Source organism: Peromyscus leucopus, chromosome 5 (assembly GCF_004664715.2).
Source record: "Peromyscus leucopus breed LL Stock chromosome 5, UCI_PerLeu_2.1, whole genome shotgun sequence".
In the NCBI taxonomy this organism is placed as follows: Eukaryota; Metazoa; Chordata; class Mammalia; order Rodentia; family Cricetidae; genus Peromyscus; species Peromyscus leucopus.
Window position 1 is genome coordinate 84,442,786 of NC_051067.1, and position 27,007 is coordinate 84,469,792.

Genomic DNA, 27,007 nt, shown 5'->3' on the forward strand with positions numbered 1-27,007 from the left:
CAGAGTTCCTCAGCTGGGGAATTAGCACAATCCCTCCTTCTTTGGACTGCTATTTCCTAGAAGACATGCTCTCAAGTTTGGAAGGTATCTAAGCTCACTCTTAAGGAAGAGCCGTTTCCAGAGAGATAGGAGTCCATGATGGCAGAGCAGGAACATGGTAACAAGGGTAAGCAGGATGGTTGGAAGGGCTGAGAGCTCATATACTGGAGTGCAAAGCTTGAAGCAGAGAAATGATGAGAGCCTATAAGCTCTGAAAGCCTCTCTCTAGTGACACATTTCCTCTAACAAGGCTACATCTTCTAACTATCTCCAAACAGCATCACCAACTGGGGTTCAATGTTCGAATACCTGAGACTATGGGGGACATTTCTCCTGCAAACCACTACAATGTTCTTACAGTAAATGAACCTCATCAACCACGGTCTTTTGCTCTAATCATCCATCCATGCATTTATTTATGAATTCCTTCTTTCTTTGAGATTTTATTTTTATTTTTTGTGTAAGAGTCTTCTCTTGCATGTGTGTCTAAGCACCATGTACATGTAATGCCCACAAAGGCCAGAAGAGGGCATCAGGACACCAGGGAATAGAGTTAGAGCTTGTGAATTAACATGTGAACCCTGAACCCTGAACAAGGGTCCTCTGGAAAAGTACCCATTACTCCTAAAGGCTGAGCCAACTCTCTAGCCATTATCTATGAATTCTTTAAAAGTTCCAAAATGCTTGTCATTTGCGCCCACAGGAATGTACCCAAGTGGCAGAGGAGGGCGGGGAGAGAGAGGGGGAGAGGGAGAGAGAATGTATACAGTTTGAGTTCTGATTTAATAACATGGCCTCGTTTCTGTTTCTCATCCGCAGGGGCCCAGGAGCCTTGGAGAGAAGCATGTGTCTTTACTATAGTGCTGCTCTCTGATGGACGCTTGCAAAGTTTGTGGTGAAGAGTAGTGTGATTATAAAGCTTTGCTTTGACTCTGTTTGACAAATCGTCAAATATTTCTTTGGAGGAATGGAAAGGGTAGTCTTGGTTGGAGGGTAATGGTATCTGGAGTGGAGACAGGAGTGGTAAAGAAAATAAGACTTAAAAAGAAGGATTAAGCTGCATGGGGGTGGAGAGATTGGTTCAGTGGTTAAGAGCCAGAGTCCTGCTGCTATTGCATAGGACCTATGTTCTACTCCCAGCATCCATGTTAGGCAACCCACAACTACATGTTCCACAGCTCCAGGGAATCTGACACCCTCTTTTAGCCTCCAAGGGTACTTGCATACACACATACACACACACACACACACACACACACACACCAAAATCTTTAAAAAGTCAAGTTGTTTATTTTACAAGAAGAACATCACAGCACATGACAGCAAAGCCAAGGTGACCACAAGAGAGGACATTTGCATACTGGCATGTCTGAATGATGTGACTCTCCAGGAGAGTGGATGAAACAAATGGTGACCCAGATCCTCCGTCCATCTCTCACCATGACACATCAGTAGTTCAGATGGTTATACACAAAACTATCCTCACACGAGTTAGGGAAACCCAGGGAGGCAGGCAGAGTGCTTGCTTTTAGTATATGAAAAAACACACAGAAGAAGGCAGATAGGGGATATGCAACAAAACCCAAGCACCCCACCATCCAGAGGGGCACCCTCCACCCAGGAAGAGAGAGACATCTAAATTCAGCTCTTAAACTCGAAACGATGTGCTTTTCAACCCAGAGAATGTAAACATCTAGGAAGAGGATTGACACAAACCTCATAATCCTGAAGGCAGTGACTGAGATCACCCTAGGGTGAAGGATGGATGGGGCTATCTTCAAACAGACAAAAGTGAGAGACTGTGTCTCTACCAAGCTTGTGATCTAAAAACTTCTAGAGGAAATTTTCAAACTGAAATAAAGACATGTTAAGGAGTAAGAAGAAAATGTATGCATGGGCAGACATAAAAGAGATGGCTCGGAAATTATCACAGAAACCAACCTAAATGTTCTAAGCAGGTTTTCTGTAACATGACAATAGGTTTCTCTGCTGATGCAGTAAACCAAATCAAGCTGGATTTTAAAAAGTAAAAGAACAGGTTCATTTGAGCAAAGAACTCCTGGGTGAGTTCTCCAGCTCCAGAGATGGAGGATGGAGAAGAGACAGAAGTCACGTAAGTACTGGAACTAAAGCAGGGAGCTTATCCACTCTGATACGTGTTCCTGACAAGCTGCATTTGTGCCCAGGTTAATGCTTTAGGTGGTGCCTTGGGCTGCTGGTAACTTCAGGGGAGGAGCTGCCACAGCAGCCAAGGATGCCAACCTGGGCCTTTTGGTGCCTGCTCTTTGTTGGAGATTCTCTGAGATGGTGGGTTTTGGAGCAGGGGTGGGGGTGCTTCTCAGAACCTGCAGGTGCCAGCTGGAAGTTCCAACCGAGTAGTTCTAATAGTATAAATGTGGTACATAAACTACTCATATATTTACTGTAAGAACTAAAAGCAAATTAATTGAAATAATATCTTCACTAATATGGCAAGCAAGATATAAGTTGACACATCAACACTTTGAAGTGTGGGAAGAAATAGGCGATTGTGAGAAATTTTTATGACTATGTTTCTGCTTTCCTTTTGTTTAATCTTTACTCTCAAGTTTGTATTATTACAAAATATGTGGATATAATAAAAATCTGTATTAATAACCCTCATAGTAGCCATAAAAGCAAAGTCTACATGAGTAATTAGTGAGGAATCAAAATGCGCTGGGTAAAACAGCGTGCGGTCAATCACACCGGGCAGCATTCCCTTCCCTCTGAGTTCCTTAGTTATTCCCAGCGCTCTCTGATAGGACCATCTCCACACAAACTGCACTCAAACCTTGTGTCAAGGCCTGCTTTCTGGGGACCAAGCTCAAGATGTCCTGTGGCGCATCTGTGACTCTGTTATTAGCTGTCTACAAATTCAGGGTTTTCATGTTTTACTGGTGAGTTGATCCTTTAGTCATAACTAATGGTCTCACTTTTTCATCACTGTATTAATTTTCAAATATTAATATTGACACTTGATTTTCATTTTGACTATCTATGGGTTGTGTCTGTTACCTTCCATTTACTTTTAACTTATCTAGACCTCAGTGCATTTGTATTTACATTGCTTTAGAAGACACCACTGATGCGCGCACACACACACACACACACACACACACACACACACACACACACACATGCACGCTCCACATCACTGAAAGCAGTTTTCTTACATGCACTCTTGAGCTTTGTGAGGGGCAGAGCAGGTCTTGGAGCAGGTCCAGCATGTCTTTGCAAAGAACACTCCCAGAGTGCTCTATGTGGTTAAGGAGAGTTTGCATATTCTGCTGGCACCAAAGTAAGACTCTGTCTTGCTCAGTGACTTTCCTAGAGAAGTGGGAACGGGATGAGAGGGTGGGAACCAAAGGCCACAAGCAGTCAAGTATCAAAAGTGGAGTCAAACTCATTACACGTTACACCATTGGTCACAAGAGCGTAATAGAACACAATTTGGGAAAGCCTTAACATTTCCTGATTCTTCGATAACAAGACACTCAATTTCTTCAGCTGTCTAATTATACTGTTAATTACAATCTTAAAATACATCATAGCATGGGTCTAACTAACTTAGTTGTTTTCCCATCTTTCCAACAACTTTGTTGTACTCTAGAAATAGCAGATGACCACTCTCCAGCATGGCCTCCGCTACAGCTAGGGACATCTTTTTCTCTCTTTGGATGTGTTGTTGATTCACCACCGACTTCACGGTCAAGAGCATCATAACTCACGATGGCAGAAGCCTGTCTATCACATGTGTTTTCTCCATAAGGCTCCTCACAGACTGCTGTGCTTGAGGCCACTGGATATATCAGCATCACTATGCTTGAAAGCATCTTAAACAGAAAAAAAAATATTTAAAAAGAAAATATTACAGAAGTGGTGCTGAATAGACCCCAGAAAGGATGCATGTGAGTCTGGAGGGTGAGAGAAGAAGATAAAGTTATACTTCAAATGGGAATGCAGGGGGCACATGACTGAGACTTGCTTCAGATTTCCCCTGCTCTGTGTGGATGTTCATGAAAGCATAGAAGTCCCACAAATGTTGACCAGGGCACTACATGTGCATGTCAGCAATATGTTAACTCACAAATGCAGCATCGAAAACTGGATGTACTCATAAATATTTGAAATGAACTGTTTAAAAGTTAAAAAAAAATTATAAGCACGTGTGTATCTGTCATGTGTGTGTGGATGCCCACAGAGTCCAGAAGAGGATATGGGATTTGTTGGAGCTGAAATTGTAGGTGGTTTTGAACTACCCAATGTGAGTGCTAGGAACTGAACTCAGGTTCTCTGAAAGAGCAGCAAGCATTCTTAACTGCCAAGCCACCTGAAAGTTATTGAAAAAAAAAAAGGCTGGGTGGTGGCACAGGCCTTTAATCCCAGCACTCCGGAGGCAGAGCCAGGTGGACCTATTTGAGTTCAAGGCCAGCCTGGTCTACAGAGCGAGATCCAGGACAGGCACCAAAACTACACAGAGAAACCCTGTCTCAAAACACCAAAAAATAAAATAATTCAAAAACCATGGGCAGAGAGATACAGACTATGGAGTGGAGACTGAAGTGTGACCATAGTCTCAAATGGAGATCTTCCAAAGTGCTCAAGGGCTTCCTCCATCACACTATTCCACAACGACACTGAAAGAATGGCCAGCTGTAGAGAGGCTGGCAACCAAGGGCTGCATGCTGTGAACAGTGACACCTCAGACCAGGTCAGGTTGTGAGCCAGAGGCTGAAATGTGACCCACAAGACTGGAGCACAGGTTCTCCGAGGGCCTGACTGTCTCAGGCCAGGGAAAGCCACCAGGAAAAGACTCCTTCCTTCCCCCACTGGTGCTGAAGGAATAGCTGCCTACAGATCGCTGACTGCAGAGGCAACCCAGGCCTGCTGAATCCACCATGGGCAGAGAGACTTGGTATCAGCAGACAGTGGACGAGGCAATGGAAAGGGGGTGGACACCATGGACATGAACACACGAGCCTGAAACTGACCCTTGGGTCCTAGGGAGGGCTCCATCATGGCCTAGGCACGTGAGACATAAACCAGGGAGGCAAAGTGCAGAACTCAGCACAGCTGTGGCAGAAACTCGATACAAAAGGCACTTGGTTTAGGTTCTGCTAGGAATCTGTGTACTCAGAAATCAAGTTTGCTGGTTTGAACTGGAGCTGAGGCACACAGCTGTGCTCCACCACCACAGCCTCCCACAGGACACATCACAGGGAGGGAGGGAATGCAAAAGCTACCCCGGCAAGGAAGGTATCAGCTGAGGCCCTACCATACTTTTAAAAACCTATTGTATTTTATCTCACTTTGTCTTTTATTTTTATTTTGTTATTCCTGTCTTCTTTCTTTCTTTCCTCCTCCTCCTCCTTCTTCTAAGATAGGCTCTACTATGTGTCCCTGGCTGGCCTGACACTCACTATGTAGGTCAGGCTAGCCTTGAACTCTGCCTCCTTCAACCTCCTGAGTCCTGGGATTAAAGGGCCTTATATTGACACAACTCTATGGTCAGGGCTCCTCCCACCCAGGATTACCAGCAGGCAGAACACGGTGCACTCACCAGGGTATTAGCCCTAGCCGCAGTTTTCCTCATTATTGTCACTCATGGGAGCACCTCCTTCTGGGAGACGTTGTAATAAACCCTAAATTTGTAGCTGCTTATTGCTGAACACTGGAACCAGATGAAAGGATCCAGGATGGTAAACAAGGTCATTGATCTTCTTGTCATCCCCCAGTGCTTGGTCCTGTGAAGCCTTGTTGGGGGTGGACATTCTCTCAGCAGGGCCTGCTGCTTGCTTCCCGGAGCTGTCTCTAAACATCCTTCTTAACCAGGCCAAAGGGAACCAACGTCTCTTTTTAGCCTGGAAGATTACTCTGTTGAGATTTCCTCTGGAAGAAGGGTTTCTCTGGACCTTCTCTTGCTTCCACAGGGTTGCACTTGGTGTGAGGACTGGCTCTCAGCTTGAGTGTTGGTTGTATGCCTGCTCATGTCCTTTCACAATGCCTGCTGGATTAATCCACTGGTTCAACATCGCTAGGTATTTACAGCCCATAGGACAGGACCACATACATTGACTTGGTTTTGATGATTAGCCTCGGGTTAGGTGGTCTAGCCTCTAGCTCTTTCCATTCCCCAAACCCTTCAAAGACAGCAACCCCCAACCATTCTGGAAAATAATTATCAGAGGCCATATGTAATTGTAATAATTTTATTGTTCATCATCACAATTATCAATACAGAACCAAGTGGAGACAAATTTTACAAGGTGATTTTTGTTTTTCTTATAAGAAGAATTTCTACCCTGGTGTAACACGAATCTTAAAAAGGTCTTATTAATAAAAAACTCGGAGGCTGGGCAGTGGTGGCTCACACCTTTGATCCCAGCACTTGGGAGGCAGAGCCATGTAGATCTCTGTGAGTTCAAGGCCAGCCTGGTCTACAGAGTGAGATCCAGGACAGGCACAAAAATTACACAGATAAACTCTGTATCAAACAAACAAACAAACAAACAAACAAACAAAAAAGGAAATAAAAACCCAGAGCCAGATATTGGGGTGAGAGCTGAAAGAGCAGAGACAGAACAAACCCCAGCCAACCTCACCTTGCCAACTCCTCAGCTGATTCTGTTTCCATAAATCCTCAGACTGAAAGCCTCTGAGTTGAACTGCTACTAAAAAGCCTCTAGTTTCTGGTCCTTACACCTTATATACCTTTCTGCTTCCTGCTATCACTTCCTGGGATTAAAGGCATGTGTCTTTTCCAAGAAAGACATGAGATCTCAAGTGCTAGGATTAAAGGCGTGTGCCACAACCCCTGGCTCTGTTCCCAGGGTGACCTTGAACTCACAGAGATCCAGATAGATCTCTGCCTCCCAAGTGATAAGATTAAAAGTATATGCTACCACTGCCTGGCATCTATGTCTAATTTAGTGGCTGGCTCTGTTCTCTGATCTCCAGATAAGTTTATTAGGGTGCACAATATATTGGGGGACACAATATGTCACCATACCCTGGTTCAGATATTCATAGTCAAATCATTTTCTGTGAAAGAATATACAGTTGGAGGAATATCAAGATGGCAACTGTATCTTGATAATAGTTTGATAGGAGTCACAGAATGAGAAGGAGTGAACAAGAACCAAGGTGTGTGCTTGTCCCTAACCTTTTATGCTTGGTAATGGGGGTTAGACATGTCCCTTTGTACCTCAAATTCACTGTTTATTGAACTGAAGAAGTTATTGACCTGTTTGGGGAGCATATCAAATCTGGGCCCAGTCTGCACATGAGCAGAAAGCTGATCATTTTGTCCTTCAGTGGCTGGTGGTGTTCAAAAGTGGTGGTGTTCCCATGCTTACCATATACATGTCTATGTGCATGAGGTCAACAGCTGGGAGGATTTCACTTCTGTCCTCATGGACCTTGGATTCTCCCAGGATGGCCTTGGACAACTCCACCACCTGGGATGTAATCTTTCCTCCTTCCTGCCAAAGAGTAACCTTGTCCACTCAACTATTGGAGGGAAAGTTCTTGCTGGCCCAGGTGACATGGCCACAGAGGGGTCAGCATGGGCAATAGCCTTGGCAATGTCGGCCTTGCTGGTGGTAGCAGGTCCATAACGTATGACCAGGTTGTGTTTCTCCTTCCAGAATCCTTTGAACACCATCCTACTAGAATGCTGGGTCGTAGCCATTCAGTTACAAAAGTTGGTTGGAATGCCCCTCACTTTCCCTTTTATACCCACAGCATGGTTAAAGACTAACCACTAACATTTAATCTCATTGGCTAGCAATGGCAGCAGTATAAATGATGTCATTCTAGAATTCTCCTGCCTTCCAGAATCTTTCACATGTTTCCAGGGCAGGCAGCCTGACCTACCCTGGACTCCCCAGAAGGAGAGCAGTCACCCCTACAACCATTGCTCACTTGCTTACTTGGACTGACCCCACAAGAATGGAAAATGAAAATGTGGGATATATACACATCATATATATGGAGTGTTCTTCATACATGAGAATAAAATTATGTGCTTTGCAAAAAAAAAAAAAAAAAAAAAAGGAACCAGAGAACAACATATAAGGTGAAATAAGGCAGATGCAGAAAGACAAGTATCGAAGGTTGAAATGCTAATGGTTGTCTTGAGTGTTCAATATCCATCTTCGAACCATCACACCATAACTTCAACATTAGTTACATGAAATTTTAAAGTCTTGAGATAAAATGGCTCATTTTGATTCTGTCTCACACATTTGTCTATTCTGTCTGCCTTGCTTTCTCTCCTCCAGAGATTCTTTCCCCACTGGCACACCCAGAAGCTGACTTCCAATAGTTGGTACAGGATATGTACTGACTCAGCCCGAGTGCTGTGTAGGTCCACTAGTCACTGTCACCTTAGAACCCTGGGTGGGTCAGACTTAGAGACGAAGCCTTTTAAGTGACCTTGTTTCTCATCAGCAGTAAAGGCTCTCTGATGACTTGCTCTGGTACTGTGTCCTGTCCACATGATGGGTTACAGAACTTTACATTGTTTTTCCTCGCAGCAATAAGCCTTTATGTGGTAGCTAAACATTCCCTCATGTGTATGGAGTATTATTGTTCCTTCATGGAAGTGGGACAGACTTTGTGTGTGAATGCCAGAGACACATTTTTGTTCCAGTCTTGCTACATGTCCCCAGAAGTCCTAAAAGACATCTTTAGGAAGTCTGTGATGGGTTCAAGCTCCTCCTTGGGGCTATGGCTCCCAGTAATTTTGCGTTCTCATTTAGATTATGTATTGCTTTGACACTTGAAAACCTTTAGTCTTTCTCTTTGTGTTTATAAAAACATATCCCTGGAGGGGGAGGTGCTGTGGATATCGCTCTGTATAAATAAAATGCTGATTGGCCAGTAGTCAGGCAGGAAGTATAGGCGGGACAAGCAGAGGAGAGAATTCTGGGAACTGGAAGGCTGAGTCAGGAGACACCAGCCTGCTGCCCAGGGAGCAACATGTAACGGCAACAGGTAAAGCCACAGAACACATGGCGACATACAGATGAACAGAAATGGGCTAAGTTTAAGGGTAAGAGCTAGTCAGTGATGGGCCTGAGCTAATGGCCAAGCAGTTTAACTAATATAAGCTACTGAGTGATTATTTTATAAGCAGTTGCAGAGTCCCTGGTGCTGGGCAGGACTGGAGAAAACTTCAGCTACAGGAAGGTGATGTGTGCTCGCACCTGCTGTGAGAAACTGTCCCCTGAGTACAACAGCCCTTACCCTCTTATCAGAGAGTCTAACAATGTCTGCAAATGACTCTTAGGAGGAGACCCTTTAGGAGAACATCTTCTTATGGAAGAAGGGATTGGGGAAGGTCATTAGACCCTCCCTCATGATTCCAGCCATGCTCTCTGTGCCCTCAGACAGTCTCTGTGTAATTCTGCTCCCTTGTACCAGGTCCTTAGAGGTGCTAGATTATACACAGGGTGGACAGTTAAGCAGAGGAGGGATTACATCTATGCAGCAATGGGGGAGTCTTCATCCATAACTGGGAAGGCATTTTGGTGACACAATTGCTTCCTAAATAACCCTGTTAGTGACCCTCACCTATGCTCCTGTCAATGAGCCAAATACACTCACTGGTTAGTCAAGGTGGGCTCGGTAGAATCATTTCTCTTTTCTTTTGTTCATGCTCTCTCTTGGATGAGTAGATGCTTGCTCATGTCTCCCACAGAAAATTTAACATAACATTCCATGTGTCTCCATATTTGTATTCCTTTAGTTTTCAAGCTAATCATTTCTCCAGACATCTCCTGCAGAGACGTCTTTTTTTGATGGTTCTTCTCTCTTCATCTATCCTTCTCTGAGGCACACAGATTAATCATGATCCAAAGACATTGCAGTAATTAGGCTTCTGTTGCTGTGATAAAGACCATGACCAAAAATAACTTGAAGAGGAAAAGGTTTTATGGCTTACATATCCTGAGTCACAGTTCATTGAGGACAGTGAAGGCAGGAATTCACTGTAGGAACCCTGAAGCAGGAACTGAAGCAGAGGCCACAGACAGTGCTGCTTCCTGGCTTGCTTCCCATGGCTTGCTCAGCCTGCTTTCTTATACAACCCAGGACCACCAGCCCAGGGATGACTCCACCCACAGTGGGCGGGGTCTTCCTACATCCATCATTAATCAAGAAAAAGTTCTACAAACTTGTCTACAGGCAATTTAATGGAGGCATTTTCTAAGTCTTCCCAGAAAACTCTAGTTTGTGTCAAATACACACACACACACACACACACACACACACACACACACACACACACACCAAAACAAACAAAGAAACAAGCAAAATCAACAACAAGAACCCAATCAGAATGGATACTGATCCAATTTTGATTTCCAAAACAATGTTTTATTTTTATACATTGAAGCAACAAGGATCCTTTTTAGTGTGTTTGTACAAAATACCATACAATTGTGTAGCCTCAAAGATAAGAAGCCTTGTTTCTCTGCAGAATCTTCTACGGCATACCTTTGGCTTGGCTCCAGGCTCTCAAACCTGCTGAGCCTCCTGATTAGAGCTCAACATGCTCTCTGTGTGTTGTCCTCTCTGCTGCCTCCTTGGCCCTGAGCTCAGTCCAAAAAACCACTTCCTTGTCTTTCAGCTTCTGGGCTGCCTGGGTTGAAGCGCCAATCTTCATGTACCCTTCCTTCTGGTTGTACTCTGGCCAATGGGGCAGCCCTCCCCCATTAGGGTTCCTGTGAACAGAATTAAACAAAAAAGAAATTCACCAAAGCAACTGCATTGTCCTCATGATGCCCAGAGATTTGTGAGGATGCCTTGGCTTATCTCTGCCAAGGAGCCTCCTTCTGTGCGGTTCTCCACCTCCCGGGACAGCCTGTGCAGGTTTAGCAAGTTCCTACTATTATTTAGATCTTAGCTCTTCTCCGAACCTTCATGTGTGGAAGACTGATGCTCAACTAATGGTTCTGTTAAGGCTAATGGAGGAATAAGGAGGGGGCACCTACTTGGAAGAAGCAGGTTCCCGAAAACCTGCTTTGCACCATGTTGGGACTCCACTTCTTTATCTCACTGCTGCCTGACTGCCAAGAAGTGGGGAGCTGGATCCCACCTAATGCCCCTTCTCCACCACTTTCCTCTTAGTCACAGGCTCGAAGTGAAAATGTCAAGAGAAACCCAGAGCCCCAGTAAAACCTCCATCCTTTAAGTTGATGACCCTCAGGTATTTTGTTTCAGCAACTGAAAGGTGATGAGGCAAAATTATTACTAAAATGTGTTACTAAGAAGTGGAGCTTTCTGTGATTAACCCGATGATGTGGCTCTGAAGAATGTTTTACTGGTTTGTGAAGGAGTGTGGAAATGTTTAGAAAGTGTGCTGTAGGGAACACAGACTGTAGTGAGGGAGGCATATGGGGGATTCTAGTAGGTTCTAATAGGAAAAACAGAAGCGAAGCTCATGATGGCTCAGAAGAGAAGGAAGCCTCCGTGAGGACCTGGATTAGAGACCATTCATGCTCCATCCTGGCAATGAATTTACCTATATTTGTCCGTTCTGATTTTATGGAGTACTGAGTTTAAAGATGATAAATTATTTATTGGTAGAGGAGATTCAAAGGCAGCATAGCATCCAAGTAGTGTAGAGGGTTTTTGTTTTGTTTCATTTTATTTTTAATCATATTTACAATGAGATTCAGAAGCAAAAATCACAGCATGGAGATTAGAAAACATCAATTTTTCCAAAAAAATAAAAACTCACCCCCCATCATCACACAACAAAGGAGTGTGATTAAGCTTGTGTACAAGGAGAATGTGATTGCTAGAGATGACTTCATTAAGAGAAACCGAGTTTCCCACACCAGATCAAAGGGAAAGCCACCTTGAGGCTCACGTCTTAGGAGTTTGCAAGAACACAAAGTTCACAGGCTTGAGAGAACCTAAAAGTCTCCTGTTTCCCCTAGTCCTGACCTTCAGCCATCTTTGTCCTTGCCTTTCTCTTTGTCATTTATACAAATGACAAAGCTGTTTCTCAGCTTTCAGACCACAGCCATCATACCCATAAGGCTGTAAAGTCATAAACTTATTCCAAAGACCCTGCTTTGAGAAAGGAATGCTAGAGATCCCTAACCATGGTGTGGCCTGGAGAAAAACTCCTCTGGTATTTGTTTATGTTCAGACACTCAGAGTCTATTTTGGCTGATGGCTCCGAGAGGCTGGTGACATCTGAAGCCATAGGTAAACCTTGGTGTTACCCACATGGGTGTGATTTTGCAGGCATGCAGAATGCAAGGGTGATGGGGTCAGTAGGGCTTCTACATACATTGCAAATGAAAGAGCTGGAGGCCAGCAAGTGTGTGGAAGGTTTGAAGTCCCTGCTGGCAACATGAAATGCATGATGCTTAAAGCTGTCAGAGTGAAGCTTGTGGGAGGCCAGCTGGGTGACGGGCTCCCACATTTTACTCCAGGGTACTCTTGAGGAGTGAGGGATAAGAGATATAGATAGAGGGGAGAGAAACAGAAACACAGGACAGCCTCAGGAGGGCCTGATCCTCATCCACCACCCCCTTCTGTCTCTTCTAAAGGGCTATTTTAGGAATGCCAAGGGGTGGAGCAAAAGACGTACCCCCAGCACAGCCAAGTGCAGACCCTTCCTAATCACCTGGTAAACATACATGTGGTCAAGGAATCCTCCAATGCAGCTCTGCTGGGTAAAGCAAGCTCAGATCTCACTAGGAAACCTTTGTGGGCCTCTGTAGAAGCTGATGTTGCTATGGAGAGTCTATGAGTGCTAGAACCTGGACCTTCTACCTAGGATCTATTTAGGCCATGAGCACAACCAGCCCAAGAGAGGACCTCCAGCTGAAGGCAGCAAGGCCTTGGGGGAAGTGATTCCTAGGCCTTTCAGAACCCACACCAACCAGCAGATTTGAATGCTTGACATGGAGCCTCAGGGATTGAGCCCTATTGGGTTTGATAATGAGCTGAAAGTACTCCTAGGACAAGGTGGGAACTCTAAAAGGTAGGATTAGTTGTGGGAAGTTGATCCTGCTGAGTATCGGGACCCTAGTCTTTTCCTCCCTCTCTACTGCCTGACTGCCAGTGAAATGGAGAGATGAAGGGATTTAACCACCACATTACCCCACCATGTTGATACTGACAAACAACCAGAGCAAGTAGGACCAAGAATCAGACCACCTGAATCCGTGAGCCAAAATGCACACTCCCCTGCTTTATGCTGAACTATCTTAGAAGCCCCCTCACAGCTACACATCTGAATGCTCTATCTGTCATTGTTAGTGTGCTATATATAGCCACACGAACAGGAAACTGACCACTCAATCATTAGAAAACACTCCTTCCCAATAGGTCTGATCACACCACACCCCAGACCCATCCTATGTTTGCCCCCAGCCTTACCCATTTCGAGCAAAGTTGGCCCAGAATTTCATCACCATCTTGCTGAGGTTGATCTCCTCTTCGAAGCGCCATCTGTGGGGGAGAATGAATAAGCTGCAGCTACTCACCTCGAGCTTTTCAGTTTAGCAGCTGCACAGCAGGAGTGATGCTCATCATTATCATCTCGGGAGCGTGTTAGAAATTCAGAGTCTTGACCCTGATTAAGTTAAAAGCTACCTTTTAAGAATATACTGGCTAATAATCTACACTTCAAGTTAGGAATAGCTTTCCATAAATTGGCTTCCTTTGTCAGCCATGCTCATATGCCTGATCCAAACACCACAACTGTGAGTTTCCTCAGTCTTAGTAGGATTCCTGGCTCTTGGGCCTTTTCTTAATCTCTCTGTCTCTCTCCAAAGTTCCTAAGACATCACCAAACAGGGAGAGCCTCAGAGACATTGATGTCATGATAGACATGTATGTAGCTGTAAGTTTTCTCAGGTCCTGCCTGGCCCCATGGTTCCTCAGCCACTTATAAAATAATCATTCAGATGTTTAATATTAATTACCAATTGTATGGCCTATGGCAGGCTTCTTGCTAGTTAGCTCTTATAATTTAATCCATTTTTATTAATCTTTAAGTTGTCATGTGGCTGTGGCATTACCAGTCTGCTGGCATCTTGCTGCTCCTTCGGTGGCAGCTGGCGTCTCTCTAGACTCTGACTTTTCTGTCTCTCTCTTTAGATTTACCCTCTCCCTCTAAGCTGCCTTGCCTTAGGCCGGAGCAGCTTATTTACTAACCAATGGGAACAACATATATTCACAGCGTACAGAAAGACATCCCCCAGCACATGTGTTAGATGGCTAGCTGCGGAAATTGCTAAGAAGCGATGTATTGAAGACCTCTGTGAAAGCTTCCCTTAAATACCACATTATAAAATATAGGCAAATAAGACCCAGATATATAGCTAGACAGATGTGTAAACATAACAGATCTTGTTCAGAGTTAAAAATTAACTTGTCCCTCACTTTTATCCCAGCATGCTCTTATGGGAGGAAAATGAATCGGTGGCTTGCTCCAAAGTGGAGGCCATGGATGAGCTGCTATTTCTCTTACTGGTTTTACAGGTTTCTCAGAGTGACTATGGCTGGGGACACATGAACACAGCCTCCTTCACATGTGTGAAAGCTCAGGACTGACTCCCAATGTAGTTCAACCCTGTTACGGAGCGGCAGGAAAGCAAACTAAGGAGAAAAGGAGAAACTTGCACAAGGCTATCAAGCCAGGGCCCAAATCCAGGCCTTTGAATACCAAGGCCACAGGCAGCAAAGATATATTACCTTTTAAGAATGGAGATCCAAATACTGAGAAGATTTCATCGCCGTGATCTCCTATCACTGCCTTGGGTCTCATGTTTGATACAAAGCTTGGGCGATACTCAAATTCATACATGTAGGTACGAGCCCCGGCATCTGTGGAGACATGTAGAGTCATGTAGAGTTCACATTGTCCACTATACACCTGTGTGATACCAAGGCTTCAAGTTGCACTGAGCTCCCTGTTTACCTGTACAGGGAAGAAACACAGTTTCAGGGAAGGACTTGATCAGAGCTGTACAAGCAGCCAATTTGGAAGTAAGGCTATAAAAAACACAAATACATGTAGAAATGGAACAAGGATCTCTTTTGTTTCAAGGAACCACAAAGTCTAGAGTTGGTGTTTCATACCCTGCTTCTTCCTTGCTCAGGGAGTGTTAAGCTTTTAAGATGGCTCCAGAGAGAGATGAGTCAAGAGAGAGAGAGAGAGAGAGAGCTTGTCTCCTGACCCCTCCTCTCCTCTGCTTCTCTCTTGCCACCAGGATGTCCTGTCCATGTGCCAAGATGCCGGTTCTCTTGCTGATAGAACATTGTAGCTGCCAACTATTGCTTGTCATGGACCATCCCCTTCCATGGCCCCAGCCTTGGGAACTCAGCACTGTGCAGCACTCACAAGGGGGAGGGAGAGATAGTCCCTATAGCAGAGTAACTCAGAGGCAAAAGTGCCAGGCCCCATAGCTGTAAAGTGGGGAGATTTCACAGCCTTGCCCTAGGTGTATAGTAAGAAATTTAAAAAATAAAGACATGAAAAAATGCTTAACTGTAAGAAAGTTTCTTCTGTATTACAGCATAATACTTTGTATGTACACATATTTGTGATAATTGTATGTGCATTTCATACACTACTATCATTGCCTCACATTCTGAGTTACTGATTCACAAGTTAAAACATTATTTATAATATTGAGTGTATGTGTATGATTGGGTGTATGTGGTGTACAGGTGCCACTTTGTGTGTGATGGACAGTGAATGATTTCCTGGAGTCAGTGCTCCCCATTTGCCCTAATGGGAGTTCTAGGATTCAAACTCAGGTTGTGGCCATTGTGCAACAAATGTTTTGCCTACCGAGTCCCCACAAAGGATTTACATGATTTATGCCATTCCACCATAGGATGAAGAATAATGTGTCCAATTTCCTCTGTCTAGTTCATCTCTGCAACCACAGAGGCAGCCCTGTGACCCTACCATCTAAGAAACAGGGATCAAGTAGGAGCGTCTCTGTCACGCAATCATTTTAGCCGTACTCAGACCTCAGCTTTGCAGAACTTTGGTAAATGAAAGAACCCATTCACACAGAATTTTATAAAAATTCTTCTGAATAATTGCAAACAATATTTGGATAGTTCAAGCTGGAACTTTGAGAAAAGCAAAGACAATGTCTCCAGGCTAGACATTTGAATAAGACAACTTGCAGAGTTAAGAAAACGGAAGGAGGACAGAGGGTTTATTTCCAGAGATTGTGGCTGAAAATGCTCCCTTCTGGGATAGGTTCCCAGCATTAGGTCAGGAAGCACAGCAGCCTCCAGCTGATTTTAGCCAAGACATAAAACAATCACAGCATTAACAGTGAAAGAAAGGAAACCCCAGGAACATCAGAGATGAGAGCTTCACAATCAAGGAGGTGCCAAACCTACATCCAATGTCTTAGAGGAAATCCAGGGTCTTGGAGAGCAGGTGATACAGGCAGTGTGCTGGAGGAAAGTGACCCCAGCATGTGTGTGTGTGTGTGTGTGTGTGTGTGTATGTGTGTGTGCGTGTGTGTGTGCGCGCGTGCATGTGTGTGTATGTATGTGTGTGCTTATATGGCTTATATGTGTGTGTGTAAATATGTGTTTTGAGGAGCAGAGATGTGGAGGTCTTACCCAGAATCAAAGTTACACCATTGCTAGCTTAATATAGACTGGTGGAAGTAGAAGAGGTTACATGTAAGCCTGAAGGTAGACAGGAAGCAAAAACATTTAGTAGAAATAGAACATAAATACAGAAAAGATTAAGATATGCTCTTTCATAACAGCAGAAAGCCACAAAGGAGGCACCAAGAGAGGAGGAAAACATTCACAAAACAACCAGAGCACAACTCCAAAAGAGCATCCCTCTCAAATGTTAACTTCTGAAACACAAGAGGCAGACTGAATGCATTTTTAAACAGCCCAAGTATATGCTCCCACAAACCCCACTACCTTTAAAGAAGTACATAGATTAGAAACAAATGATTAGAAATAGATATTATATACAAATAAAAACAGAGAGAAATGGTAGCTGCAGTCCTAGCAAACCAGAAAGTTGAGCTCAAATAGTATGAGATTCAGGACCTGGTAGCTCACACCTGTCATCCTAGTACTTAGCAGGCTGAGGCAGGAGGATTGCTGTAAATTTGAGGCCAGTTTTTTCTACATAGTAAGATCTAGAATAGTCTGGGCTACAGAGTGAGAACTTACCTGGGGAAAAACAAGCATGAAAAGAGATATATTTATAACATTGATGATAGAGCTAAGTCATTCACAGCACACAACAGTGGTAAACGTACATACAACATCAGAGCTACTAGCCGGGCAAAACAAATAATAGAGGCCTTGAAGACTGTAGCCAGTGGGAGACACTTCCCAGTGCGGCCTGGCCTTGAAACATTGGTTATAACAAGAGCTCTCCAGTCTGTGCTGACTTCAGCAATGTGGGCTGAGCTAAGAAGGGAGCAGCCTAGATGGCGAGGAGGAGCCAATGGCAGATGCTGGAGAGCAGGGGCGGCAGAGAGCTGAGCAGCAGCAGTGGACTCGGCTGAGAACAGTTGGGGTGGGAAGACTGTTTTCAGGATTAGCAATAGTGAGAGCCCAGATGACATGAAAGGGATCAGGGACCAGGGAAGAGCATTCCAGGTCACTGTCAAGTCTTTAGTGACAAGGGTCAGAACCTGTAACACTAGCCAGTCTCAAGGGCTAAGGAATCCCAACCTCCTAAATTTATAGTCATCTGCAAGAGCTGTGATCTGACTATCCAGAGGAGTCAGGGTTGGGGGCAAGCAAGGACTTGGAGGGAAGGAGGGGAAGAAGGAGGAAATGATGCAAATACAGTACTTATATATGCAATTTCAAAATCTAATAAAATTTAAAAACTAAAATTGAGTGAAAGCAAATGCAAGACCAGATCATAAAGGAAAGATGCACGCAACTTTGGTCTAGACTCCAATACTGTAAGCAGGACAGGTGAAAACAAATGGGATGTTAGCAAACTGAAGAGTTTTTCACACCAAGGAGAACCATGAGCAATGCACAGAGATAATCCGTGGGCTGGGAAAATGTTTGTACATGTGACAGTGTCTATTTAGATATATGCAGAAGGGCTGACAAGATGGCTCGGCAGGTAAAACTGTTTGCAGTCAAGTCCAATGGTCTGTATTCAATCCCTAGAGGCCATATGGTGAGAGGGGAGCACCCACTCGCACAAGCTGTCCTCTGACCTCCACACGCATGCCATGGCATGTGCACACCGACACAAACACATGTAGAAAAAAATATAAAAATGTTAAGAATGTGTATCAGGAGCTCAAACAATTCTATAGTGATAAATAAATAATCAACAAGACAAAATGAGAAAGGGGCAAGAGATCCCAGTAGACGTTTCTCAAAAGAAGACTCACAGGCTCAGGCTGAAGAAGGCACGGGGAACACATGGCACTGTCACATAGACTGGCTCAGGGGTGAGTCAGTGGAGCAGCCTAGGCTCTGTGAGGTGGAGGCAGCCTGGACCAGGGTTGAGTTACAAGGGAGCACAGAGCTGCAGACCTCAGTGCTCTGTCAGCACACTAAGGATGCACAGCTGGGTTACACTGACCATCGAAGCCTACCACGTCTCTGTGCTACCTGAGAAAGCTGATATAAGGAATATTCTTAGTAGTGGGAAGATTTTCCCCAACCCCCACTGAGGGAGAAAGTTGGACCAATCTTCAGGTTATGTGTGCATGAGCGTGTGTGTGTGTGTGTGCGCGCGCGCGCACGCGCGCGCATGTATGTGCATGTGCAGAGTGTATGTTCTTTTGTTTTAGATATAATTCCATTACCTGAGTTTTTGTTGTTGGTTTGCTTTGTTTTATTTTATTTTTTATAACATTTCAAAAGGTGTAGTTTCTCTTCATAATTAATTGTTCTTTCAAGTAATTACTTGCCATTTTTTACCTTCGCTGTTAAGCACTATGTTGGACCATCTGTCTCACCAGAATAGTTCTTCATGACTGTCTCTCAGCTTTCTATACCTGCCCAAACCCTCTACTCTTCACATCCATATCCAGGATAGTCTCCCCCCTCCTATATTTCTCTCTTATATACTCCCATCTGTTTCACTCCATTTCCCACTCAGCGTTCTTTCTTTATTTCACTAGTTAATAATAGTAACCTTTACATAATTTGTAAGCTGCACCTTTCTCCAACCAGTCTCAGCCCATGGCTGCTGAATCCAAATGGAGACACAAGTGCTAGGTATCGGGGTCTTCAATAGCTAGGCTGATGTGACCCTGGAAATGACAACTCAGTGCACCAAGTTAGAGTGCAGTGGGAAGCCTCATTAATAATGATCATGAGGAGGACAGAGTATTAAGGCTTGAAGATGAGCTAGAGGAATCAGAGCACTCAGTTAGGATCAATGATCAATTTTCAAAAACCAAGTGAACAGACCTGGGGCATGGATAGATAGAGACCCTGGAGTTTTGGTTCTTCAAGAGAAAATAAGATCTGTGAATTATGAGCATAAAAGAAGAGGATTTTCATGCACAAAGCACAGAAAATATTTTCAATAAAAACATAGAAGAAAATATTCCAAATCTAGAGAAAGAGATACCTGTCCATGTATAAGAGTCCCAGGGAACACCAAATAGAGGGTATTAGAAAAGTAACTCTCCATGTCATATTATAGTTAAAACACTGAAAAATATAAAAAACAAAGAAAGGGTATTGGAAGATGCAAGGGCTAGGTCACATATAAAGGCAGGCCAGGTGGTCATATAGCTGATTAATTAACAGAATCCTTTCAATCCAAAATGGCTTGGAGAGATGCTTGTCCAGTTCTGAAAGACCGCAGCTGCAAATTCAATAAACATCTGTTGAAGGGGAACCAAAACTTTTCCATTATAACAACAGACTAAAGGAATCAATGAACACTGAACTACTTCTGCAAAGGATACTTGAAGGAGTCCTTAAGACTGAAGAGGAAGATAAACACATTGAAGAGGTGACTGGAACAAAGTAATAGTATCATAGTCAGCAAATGTGGAACAAAACAGCACCACAGATACAGCAGTGAGAGGCATTAATACACACCTTTGAATAATAACATTAGTGCTTCTTATTATCCAAACAAAAAGACATGCACTAGCAGATGGTATAAGAAAATAAGACCCATCTTCTTGCTGCCTCCAGGAAATACACCACCTGTCAAGATAGACACCACTTCAGGGTGAAAGAGTGGGGAGAAAAATGTTTTAAGTGACTGGTACCAGAAAAACAAAAGATGTAGCTGTTCTGATATTAGACAAAATAGACTTCAAACCGAAGTGAGTCAGAAGAGACAAAGAAGAACACTTCATACTGATCAGGGGACAGTCTATGAGGAGGACATTTCAGTTCTAAACATTTGTGCCCCAAACAAGCGCACCCAATTCCTAAAACAAATTCTATTAAATATAAGCTACATAGTAATCTCAACCCAGTAGGCAATTTCAGTACCCCACTCTCACCCATGGACAGGACATCTAGACAAAGGAATATAAGACAGAGACACAGAGTCAAATGTAGTGGGTAGCCATTCCAGCTTTGACCTGGAAGTTCCAACCCCCATTGAGGCTTCTGTAACTGTCACACCTACAAGGCGGGGCCGAGAGAGGGCCCTGAAGACCCGAAATCTGGATGTGCCAGCTCTCTTGGTTCCTGGACCCAGGACGCTGAAGGTAGACCAAGCAGAGTTCTCCAGAGAACACCAGACTGCGACATACCTTTTCCAGACCCTGTGACCTATCCCTTCACTTGTAAGTTACTCCGCAAAATAAACCTCCCTTTTAACTATGCGGAGTCGCCTTAATAATTTAACCAATAGTCAAATGAAATCAGAAAGAGATCAACGAGACACCCAGATGCATTCCACCCAAACACTTCAGAAAAAAAAAAATTCTTGTCAGTTTGTGAAATTTTTATTAAATAGTTTACAGATTTGGATGCAAATCAACTATCCATAAATATAAGATAGTTGAAACAACTCATTTTATTTTTCTAACAATAGAATAAAATCTAGGAGTCAACAGTAAGAAAAGCTATAGAGAATGCACAAACTCATAGAGATTAAGCAGCACTCTACTTAGTGATGAACGGATTGTTAGAGAACTCCGGGAAGAATTAAAAAATTCCTAGAACTGAATAGAATGGGACCACAATATACCAACGCCTACTGGATAAAATGAAGGTAAGTCCTAACAGAAAAGTTCTTTGGCTCTAAGTGCCTACATTAAAAAGTCAGAAAGGGGCTGTCAGGGCGGCTCCGCAGGGAGAGGTGATTGCTGCACGCACCTGGTGACCCGAGTTCAGTCTCCAGAACCCAGGCAAAGGTGGAAGGAGAGTGCCAACTCTGTCCTGTGACCTACGTCAGCACGTCATCATGGCACCTGGGCACCACCCCCACTACTAAGTCTTGCCTCTTTACGTGGCCTTGTTGGTCCTTAGCAGTTATTCTGATCTTGTCAACCGTCAAAGATCTCCCAATGACCCCTCTACCAATAGCAGCGTTCTAGTCCCCCTTACCATAACATCAGCAAGAGGAGCATCTGCAACAGAAGCTATCGGTGCCTTTTAATGGTTAATCTCACCTGTCAGCTTGGTTAGACTGAGATATGCCTAGAAGATTTGTAATGGACATCTCCGGGCGCATCTGTGAGGTCATTTACAGAAACAGTTACATCATGAAGGCTCTGATCTAATGAATGACTTAATCAATTGACAAATCCAAAATTCTAATACACCCCTGAGAGGTAGTAGAATTATGGAAGGTAGAGCCTGTTTTTTGGAAGTAGGATGCAGGTGACAAGGACTGATGGCTATTATATACCATGACCATTTCTGTTTCCGCTCTACGTGGTTTTATTGCTTCCTTGTCCCTATGGTGTGATGTGCTCCCCCATACTCTCCTGACACCACAGACTGAAACCTCTGAGACTCTAAGCAAAAACAGACCTTTGTTTCTTAGGTGGTGTATTTCAGGCTCTCTGTTATGGCACTGAGACAGTTACTTCATCACAGCCCATGTTCCGAGACAGGCTAGCCTGACAGCCACATGCAGCACTGTTAGCTCTTGCCCTTTGCCCCCTTCTGGTTTTCAGACACAGCTCTGTTCATGCTTGCGGTAGATAAAGGTACCACAAAACCAACAACCTTTTAGAGAAGCATCCAATCAATGAGATGTGGCTCCTGGTGGGTTAATGCACAGCTCCCTTGCGTTTCAGAAAAGGAAGCCCCAAGATGCTTCCTATTCCCTAGAGCTTTCCAGTTGCAGCTAAGATGGACACAAGCCAGGAAGCTCAGATTGGGGTCTGTCTTGTCTCTGCATCACTCTCTTTCCTCTGAATGGTGATTTCTGGGCTTATTTCCTAAATTAAACTGAATGATAGACCCTTTCCTCATAGATCTTTAATATCAGAAAAAGCAAAACAGCATTACAAGCTGTTATGGAATCAACTTTTGAGGCCTAACATCAACAGATCTCATATCTATCCATATCATATCTCTGAGCAGGCCAGAGACCCAGCAGGTAAACTTGTGACCATCTCCCATCCAACACCTGAAACTCACCTCTGTGGCTACGAGACACCATCACGGATGGGACGCCAAATATCACATCTGCAATCAAGTCCAGGAACAGGTCTTTCTTTTTGGCAGGGTCATCTGTCCCTCCCAAATACTTCTCAGTGGCCACTGGAATCATATTCTCAGAGATTTTCTGCAATGGATCAGAAGGTGACCACCTGACTGGGTGAACCATGGGGCTTCTGCAGTCAGTTAAGGAGGCGTCACTAATTCTAAACCACTTCAGGGCTCACAGAGCACTCACGCTGGAAGAAACTCTCTAGATTCACTTTCTCTTTTAAAATTTTTTTTTATTATCTTTCAATTGATTTTAATTAATCACTATTTGAGTTCAGATATCCCAGCCATGTATTATTCCATTTGCTTTGATGGAAGAGACTCACATGCATAAAAGACCTCATAGATTAAGAACTATTCTCCAGTGTATGGTCTCTTCAGCTGTCCCTACAGAAGGAAGTGGCTTCTTTATCTCACCCCTGGTCCTCTGGAAAAAGTAATTTTTTGCTATTTTTCCCTGTTCTCTGAGGAAAAGACACCATTTACATCCTCATAATGAAGTTTGGGATTAACATTTCTTGAAAACATGGAATGAATAAAAGATATTTGTCAGATAATCTGCGAGTTAGGGATTTTCCTTTAAATTTACAGAGCCAATCATATCTATTAACCTATAAATAACAGCAGTCTGTGTGTCATTAAAAAAACCAAACTCAAAAAATTGTTTTTATGTTTTTGGTTCTTCAAGACGAGGTTTCTCTGTGTAACAGCCCTGGCTGTCCTGAAACTTGCTTTGTAGATTAGGCTGGTCTTGAAGTCAGAGATCTGCCTGCCTCTGCCTCTTGAGGGCTGGGAATAAAGGCACCATATCTGGCCCTAAAAACCAAAAAATTGTAGCTAATCTGTTGTCCACCTATCTGATTGGCATCTGAATAACTCCATAAGGAAGCCTTGTGCCTCCAGTCCCTAGATGCACTGGTCTTTCCCCTCTCCCCACCATGGCCTCCGTGGTCTTGGTTTTGCTAGCTTTAAAAATAAGCCTTTTTCTCTAAAACTTATCCTGAACTCAATGAGATTTTGATGGGGGAATCACAAGTATGGGTCCAACACACTGAGATGGTAAAGTGGGAAAATAAAAAACAAAAAAACAAAAAAACGAAAACTTGGGAGCTTAAACTCAGGTTTCCACCATCGAATTGGTCTGTGATTAGAGAAAACCACCCACCTTCTTTCATTCTCAACCAGTTCCCATGATTCCCTAGAGTCTTACAAGCATTGGGTAGGACTTCCATAAGAGGGAATTGGCTGTCTTCTGGTCCAGTTTGCCTTCGGAGAGTGGATAGCCCATAAGCTGTTAAACAGATGATTAAGCATTGTGAGCCATGGAAAAGTAACAAAAGCAAAAAAGGTCAACTAAAAAAACCAAAGTGGAATAAGGAGGAGTTTTGGGGGCCTTGACAGGCATGGGAGTTTAAGTTTTTGAAAAATAAAAACAATAGACATATATGAATGAATACAAGTAACACAGAGAGGACACTTAAAGGTATCGATCACATCAGGGCCACAGTGTTCCTTTAGGCAGGGAGGGAACATTCAGGCTATGATAATATAGATGCCAAGAGCTCAGGGACGGAGGACATAGGCCACATACTGCCAGACTCATGGGACAGGGGCAACAAAACCAAGCATTATGTCTGTATGTCTGTCTCCCTTTGATGTCCCCTGAAGTCCTTCTGTGTGAGAGCTGAAGAACTCTGGAATATGCTCACCCTGTCCAAGTTTGCACTCAGAGCTCTGGTCTGGTTTCAGCATGTCTTCTAGCATTGAAAGTCATATCCCAGGCTGATACCAGGGCCCTAAAATGTCTGCTTAGAGAGTTCAGCATTACCAATGGAAAACTTTATGGTGAGCAGGCAAGGCCCTGAGGCATTCTTGAGTAGTTTCTTTAGAAAGCTTCCAAATATTAATCCCTCCTCTGCCCCATGAGGTGTAAATTGGCACTGCAAAGGGCTTCATCAGGGACTCTCAATGCAAATTTACTTGGAAAGTTTGAAGCTTCTTTGGAATGTAGTCATCTGGGTGCACAATCCTTGATCAGAGCAGGGAGGATGGTGATTAAGCCTCTGTGGAGTGCATCTAAGAGGTCTGTACATTCTCACCATTGGAATGATCCAGCCAAACTCCTGCTTGTTGATGCCCACCATGTAGGGCACAGTGTTGAAGCTCTTCTCAGCCAGGATCTCTTCTGGAGTCTTTGGCAGGAACACTCCATCAATGGTAGTGGGCAAGAAGGGATAGGCCTAGGGAAGACAGAAATGTAGACTCTACTGACTAATTCTGCCCTGCTTCACCCATGTCCTCTCTGGCTGTCTGAGGGCTTGGCCAGCATACAGACCACCGTGGCTATGGTCATAGAAACTCAGTGTCTTAAGAGGAACTTAGTCTGGGACTCTCTAAGGAGTCAGCATGTCAAGATGATTATGGTAAGAAAGCAAGGAGGCCAATTTTTATCCAAGGTAAAGTATATACCATATAAAAATGTGTCTGAAAGTTTAGAGTATATATTGAATCTAAAATGTCCATTTATGTGTTAACTTGGGTTAATTATTGTAGATAATTATTGTAGATAAACTTACTGAAAATATTGAACTCTCCAAGGGGAATTTGGGACTTAGTTTCTGGGAGCCCCTGCTCACAAAATTTTTTATCATTCTTCTTTTATGAGTTAGTTTATTTTTAATGACACCTTATGCAACACACCTTTCTTACAAATTAGTAGTTAAAAATTGAATTCATTTATAACAAAGCACTGTTTGGGAAAGGCTTAACATGTTTCTGATCCTAGTTTGGGTGAATATAGATTTATTTGGTTTCTGTCTCACAATTCTGCCTTCTACTATGTCTTTCTTTTCCTTTCCAATCTGAGTCACACACATGACCACTCTCCAGAATGACATCCCCCTGACTCCCACCACCTCCTGACAGTGATGCAAGTCTCTGTTTTCTCTTTTAGATGCACTGTGATGCTGCCACATCAATACTGAATTTAAGACCAAAAGGATCACACCAGAAGCTGAAGGAAGCTCCTTACTAATGTGTGTTTTCTCTGTAATGTGTCTCACATCCATCTGTGCTTGGGGACACTGAACACTTCATCACTGTGCTGGAGAGCAGCTTAAACAGAGAAATTAATTGAGAGACTAAATGATTGTCAAGATGCAGCATTGCACAGATCATGATGAGGTTACTTCTGAATATGGGAGAGGAATCAAGAAGATCTAGCATTTCCTCCATTTGACTTCAGACCTGGGCATGATGTGACATGCTTCTTGCTGCCCAGTGCATATGGTGCAAAAGACCCCAATTGTGTCATTAGTGTTGAATCGGGATTGCAAGGACATTTTAGCAAGTGACTTCACAAGTAGAGAATCTTTGACTAACGAAGGTATATTGCATGTGTTTATCTCTATCTAAACCTGAGTGCTTTGGGATACAAAGTTAGTTTTTAGAGGCAATGAGCTCTTTTCCCAAAGTGTCTAAACTTAGGCGTCATTCACTATTTGAAGAAAAAAATCACAATTATCAAGCCATAATCAAGTAGGCTGACAATATAGAATGTGTCCTGGGCATAATTACTGCTGCCTTAGAAAGGGCCAGGCGGTCCAGGGCTCCTTGGAGAACTGCTCACCTGAAGGAGACCACAAAGAGCCTGCTCTTTTGCCATCTGAAGCAGGATCTGAACAAGAACATTCTATGCAAGTAAGGAAAAAGGCAGGCATTTCCACACTGGGAAAGGGCCCATGCCAAGAGAGCAGAGTCAGCGTGCCGAGCTAAGTCATGATGGTCACAGAAGCCTGGGCTTGGAAGCCTGCTCCGGGCCAGGAGAGAGAGAGAGTCAGAGGGCAGAGAACTTTTTCTAATAGATGGACCATCTCTGGCATTCAGAGATGTGTTTAAGTACTAATTCCATGAAGGAAAGGTGTTTGTCTTTATTCAACATCAGTAATCCAGAAAAGCAGAGGTCCTTACCTCTTTCAGGTCTCCAAGCAAAGTCAAGATTTTATCAGAAGGAAAATGATATATTCTAATTTCTGTTCATACAGGCAAGTCTGGTAACTTCATGAGGAATCAGAGTGAATAGAGAACGTGAAGGCAGAAAATAGTAAAACTGCAAAAGCCAGACAGCAAGAGACCATGTGGAGCAGCAAATGCATAGAGGACTGATCTTAGCAACCACAAGGCACATAGTGATTGCTAAACCACCCGTGAATACCCAAAACTCTGTAAGGCCAAGTGCATTGCCTGCTTGAGTTAGAGGCCAGTGGAGTCCTTCATCTTTCTCGTTATCTCATTG

At 43.6% G+C, this 27,007-nt stretch overlaps 1 protein-coding gene across 1 annotated transcript in view; it reads right to left on the minus strand.

The window, feature by feature from the left end:
• Positions 1 to 10,415: 10,415 nt before the first annotated feature.
• The window catches only part of LOC114694523 (carboxylesterase 1D-like), a 32,722-nt gene continuing 16,130 nt past the window's right edge, over positions 10,416 to 27,007 (minus strand). The window contains 7 exon segments of the mRNA XM_028871493.2: positions 10,416 to 10,787; positions 13,465 to 13,528; positions 13,531 to 13,536; positions 14,785 to 14,916; positions 22,642 to 22,789; positions 23,924 to 24,004; positions 24,813 to 24,953. Coding sequence (XP_028727326.1) covers positions 10,604 to 10,787; positions 13,465 to 13,528; positions 13,531 to 13,536; positions 14,785 to 14,916; positions 22,642 to 22,789; positions 23,924 to 24,004; positions 24,813 to 24,953 — 756 coding nt within the window. The 3' untranslated portion in view covers positions 10,416 to 10,603.